This window comes from Pyxicephalus adspersus, chromosome 10 (assembly GCF_032062135.1).
Source record: "Pyxicephalus adspersus chromosome 10, UCB_Pads_2.0, whole genome shotgun sequence".
NCBI lineage: Eukaryota > Metazoa > Chordata > Amphibia > Anura > Pyxicephalidae > Pyxicephalus > Pyxicephalus adspersus.
The window spans coordinates 33,166,787-33,171,932 of NC_092867.1; the positions used below are offsets into that span (position 1 = coordinate 33,166,787).

Consider the following 5,146-nt stretch of genomic DNA (forward strand, 5'->3'; position numbering starts at 1 on the left):
TCGTTATCTGTATGTACAGGATCGGTGCCATATGATCGTTCGCAGATATTGTGCAGGATCGTTCGTCTACCAACGATAATAATTGGAAGTGTGTACGTAGCTTTATGGTTCTCATTTATTCAGGTCATGAAATATCCAGTAGTATTAAAGTCACATTCAGTACAAGATATTGAAGTTCTCTCACTACTAGGGATGAGCGAGAATACCTCTGGTACTATGGCATGCTCACGAAAATTCCCTCAAACTTCTGATAGTTCCGCAAAATTTTGGCGAACCGATTTCACGAAACCATCGGAAGATCAAGGAAATTATAACAGGAGGATTGACAGGGGATTCACAGGATTCCCTGGGAATCCTCCGGTTTGCGATCCCCGGGGCACTAGAGGTTAACTAACCTCTAGTGCCCCAGGGATCGCACACTTTTCTATAGAATGCAGCCACAGCTGCAATCATTGAGAAGATGCCCGGCAAAGGAGAACCTCTTGACATTGTAATATAAGTATCTCTTACAAATGATACATTTGTATCTGTAACAAATGTATCATTTGTAAGAGATACTTATATTACATTGTCAGGAGGTTCTCCTGTGCTGGGCATCTTTCAATGATTGCAGCTGTGGCTGCATTCATTGAGAAGAGTGTGCGATCCCCGGGGCACTAGAGGATCGCAGAGGATTTCCAGGGCTGCACGATGCAGCCCTGGAAATCCTCCTGTTCGCCAGGAGCTCGACCTCTCGGCGAATCAGAAGGCCGCTCTTGCTTACATTTTCGGTAAGCGAGAAAGGCCCGATTCGCCACGAGATCAAACTTTATATTCTCGCTCACTCATCCCTACTCACCCACTTAGCCCAGGAAGCTGCTTAGATGAAAAGTGAAATATCTTTAACACGGAGAAATGTGACAAACTTCATAGTGTTTTTATTTGTACTCAAAAAAACATCCATGAAGATCCAAACCAAAACCACCCCACCACAATAATTATATATAGGAAAGCATGGAAGTCATCAAGGATTTATTTGAACTTTGGGCCTGAAACTCACCAATGGACTGGGCCAGACATAGTGAGGTACCACTGCATGAGGGCCCTCAGGCTATCCTCAGCCAACAGCAGCTCACTGTAGGCTATGTCCACCACTGCCAATGGCCATGCAGCAGACTTACATTATAAAACATGATCTTGTTTTATTCTTTTTAGTATGCAGCCATGCTTGTTTTCTTCCTCTTAATGTTTCACATTTTGCAATTTACTGCAGTTTCAGTGTGTGAAAAGGGCCTTTAGTCAATAAATCTGTAGGGTACAGCACTACTGACCCTTCTCATGTCACATGCTCCTTCATATCTAAAGTAAGGGGTATCCTCTATACTTGGGGGCATTAAAACAAACTTGCCATTTAAAGGATTGCTTTGAATAATCCTGTTATCAGAGTAAAAAGCAATTGTGACGGCTTGTGTCTTTTGTAAAATGCTAATTATGTGGCTGTTATGCAAACCATTTTGCTTCAATTTACATTATGAGTGATCTTGTCAAGAGCAAATATTTCTGGCCTGTGCTTTCCCTATGTTTTGTTAGCACCATTTCCAAATAATTGACTTAAGAGTACTGAAGCCAGGCCTTCAAAGAGGTGGCCAGGGCACCAACATTTTCAGAAGAGGCCAGCACTAACATCCTTTGCATTTCTTATATTGGGGAGAACTTATCTGAAATTCTTTAAATTTGGATACCCAACTCAGAGCACCAATTCATAGAATGTGTCGGGATATCGTACTAGATTAACACACATCTATGTATTCTTTATATCCAAAGGCTTGCACTATAGAACAAAAAAGTATTGAGTTCCAAGGAATACAATGTCCCTGCCAATCTATATCACATATTGCCCTATAAAACATATTGGCCCTCTTTGCCAAAAAAGGGCAACCTTTATAGCAAACTTATATTCTTCATGCATATTTGGTTTTAGTAATTCATACCAAATCTGTAAAGAAAAGAAAGTAACTATCATTTGAACAGATGGAAAAAACTCCTAAAAGCTCCTGAAAACTAAACAAAATGCCTTTTTGACCCATCCTGTTCATCCAAATGTCACTTCCTGTGTGCTGCAGCCAGCAACTCCATCAGCGACACACTAATTCTGCTCATTCACGGAAAGAAGTTTCCAAAAAGATGTTCCATATTAACACTGTCATCTTTTATTAATGAGATGCTTCCTACCAAAAATAGCATTGAAATGCAGGACTGGCAGAGTGCAGACTGAGAAGTGCCAAAAGGGGAAACTGCAAGCACAAGATTTCAACACCTGGATATTGCTGCACCGGGTCCGTGGCCCATGACTCTACTAGCACACTAGCCATACACTATGCAAGATTTTTTAAATGTTTGCAAAAGGGTTGTATTTATGATTGATTTATAGCAAGAGTGTCAACTAGGAATTGATCATGCCAGGTCATCTGAATCCCCTACTGAGTCATGATGCAAATTTAAATGAGATTGGCGCAAAAGATCACAATACCAATAAAACAGAAAATGAGGGGATGCTATAGTGAACACTTGAGAAGGATGAAAATAAATCAGTCGTAATATTGATTACAATGACCTTCAACAAAAAAAAAAAAAAAAATGGACAGTGTATACCCAGCTGACCCAATCATTTCAGCCTGTATACCCCAGATGACTACTATATCATATATAATAACCAGGGACAGGTAGAGGACAGAGCAGGGCCCTTTATTTCATGTCCTTTTATTACACCCAACAATGTGCAATAACCCAAAACCATATTTCACCCCTCTGATTACACCAATATGCTGGCAGCCTCTCTGATTGGCTGGCCATGCGTTCATACTACACCGCTATAGTGAGTTATAGTATGAAATAAAGAAGCAGCCTTTCCTAGCCATCCCATTCACACATCCCAGGCATGGCAGGAGAAAAGTAACAATGTATACCAATGTAACAAATCCACTGCAACATGTGATGACCCAATTCCAGGCACCCAAAATGATACAATGTAATAACTATATAAACAAATCACAGCAGAATAGAAATCAATGGCTATTGTGATCAAACAGGCTTAGTAAATATTTATTTAAAGTTTGCTAAATCTATAAACACCTTTATGGGAGGGATAAACCCTACTTCCTCATGATCCAGCCATGTATTGGTGTGTACCTAGGCAAATGATCTGTGCTGGGTTATATACAGGAAGGGTAATTCATCCAAGATTCAGGGTGAATGTTAGGTGAATATAGGCAGTTTTTGCATGCATTCAGCAGATGAGCACAGGACTGCAGTGGAGGACACTGAGGATAACCAGTTGCTGATCAGACTGCAGGAAAATCCCTATAAAAGGAGAAGGTATATCCCCATTTCCTGAGCAGCCTCCAACACACAGATCCCACTCATTTCTCCATTCAGGGTGAGGCAGATACCCGTGCACAGGGCAGCTTTATGGATCACAAGCCTGGGTAATGACTGCAGCATTGCAAGGTTTCATAAAGTTTGCTCTGGCTATGGCCAGTAAGTGGTCAGCACATGGATAGTGAATGAAGAGTGCAATGTCAGGAGGCTGCATGGAAGACACCGCCGAGTTACTAAAGCAACCGCTGCAGCACAAGCCGGGAGTTCCCTGAACACCCCGCCCCGGGGCGACTCCCTCCTTGTCCTGGCACAGCAGCGCTCACTCGCACTCCCCACGGAGTTCTCTTATCACTTACCGTCCTGTCAGACCGGTGCCTGCCGACTGCGAGTCCGGGAGAGCGCGCTGTCAGAACCCCTCCGCTCCTCGAGAGCAACAGCACCAGAGATCTACCTGCAGCGGCCGCCATCTCTCAACTGGAAGCGCTCCGGACCTGGGAGCTCAGCCGCGCTGGCTGGGCGGGGCTAAAACACGCCGCTCAAAAGTATCTGGGCCAATGAGGTGAAGGGCAGTGACAGAAAGGCGTGGTCGAATTGAGAAACTCGCTGGGTTTGCGTGACGAGTGTTGGAGTGGGCGGGGCCGGATCGCAGGCTGTCATTGTTGGGCCCGCCCACAGGGAGATGTGTCAGGGAAGGAGCATAATGTCTGACAGGGTGACAAGTTTACCCTGCGCTCCTCTCCACATGTATGACCAGGGCAGCTGACACATGTCTGTGGAGAAAAGTGCCTTCTCATGCTGCTACAGGGACAACAAGTGCTGTGGTCAAACACTTCTGCAGTTTTAACCCTTATGTGTGCAAAGCTTAGCCAAATGCTATATATTTATGCTGGAATAAAATAACAATTCATTGGGTGACCCTAGGTATTATTTTTATTATTATTATTATTATTATTATTATTATTATTATTAATAAACAGGATTTATATAGCACCAACATATTAGGCAGCGCTGTACATTAAATAGGGGTTGCAATGTCAGACACAGACATTGACACAGGAGGAGAGGTGTCATTCTTCCCTTTGGCCAGAGCTTTACAAAGCTTTCCCTTACTGATCACCATAATAAAATACTGGATATAGTAATCAGACCTGAAAGGTATTTCCCATGTTAAAAAGGTAAAGAAACACCACTCTAATGTCTATTACACAGACATCTGTTTATGTGTATCTATAGCCAAAACTTTTTTTTCCTGTAGCAAATGATATGAATCTCACATTAGATTTTCTCTTCATTTCCTGTCCCAAAGACACAACAGGACGTAACAGCAAATCTCCATAGGGGGGGGGGGGGAATTTCTCACTTTTTCTCCATCCTGGTGACTGTAGGATTTTTATTTACGATCACTAGTTGTGTTTTTGTCCAAAAGGTGTTGTCTACCTTTAAAGTACTAATTGCCTACCCCTAGGAAATATTAGTTTTAGGAGAAGAAATTCCAAGGAGGAAAAAGTTGGGCAGTTAGTGTGTGTTTTACTTCATATTATATATTTATCAAAAAGTACTAGACAAAGTTCACCTGCCACTTTCATAGATCAATTCAGATAGCAAAAAATAAAATAGCAAAAAGTTCATACAATAGGAACAGTCCTGATTGCCGACTCATTTCGCTGAAAAATGCTTCCTCAGGGGAAATGGAGACAGAATCAGAATATTTCTAGATAAATGGAGGTCATACAGTCCTAAGGACACAGAAGATTCCAGAGTGGTAAATTTTGTTGCCAAATAATCCTCG

At 42.3% G+C, this 5,146-nt stretch overlaps 1 protein-coding gene across 2 annotated transcripts in view; it reads right to left on the reverse strand.

Annotated features, from left to right (window-relative positions):
- MCU (mitochondrial calcium uniporter) overlaps positions 1 to 3,870 on the reverse strand; it is a 67,355-nt gene extending 63,485 nt beyond the window's left edge. For both annotated transcript variants that reach the window (XM_072423959.1, XM_072423958.1), the window contains exon 1: positions 3,714 to 3,870. In XM_072423959.1, coding sequence (XP_072280060.1) covers positions 3,714 to 3,824 — 111 coding nt within the window. In that variant the 5' untranslated portion in view covers positions 3,825 to 3,870. The remainder of the gene's footprint in view (positions 1 to 3,713) is intronic.
- Between the last annotated feature and the right edge of the window lie 1,276 nt (positions 3,871 to 5,146).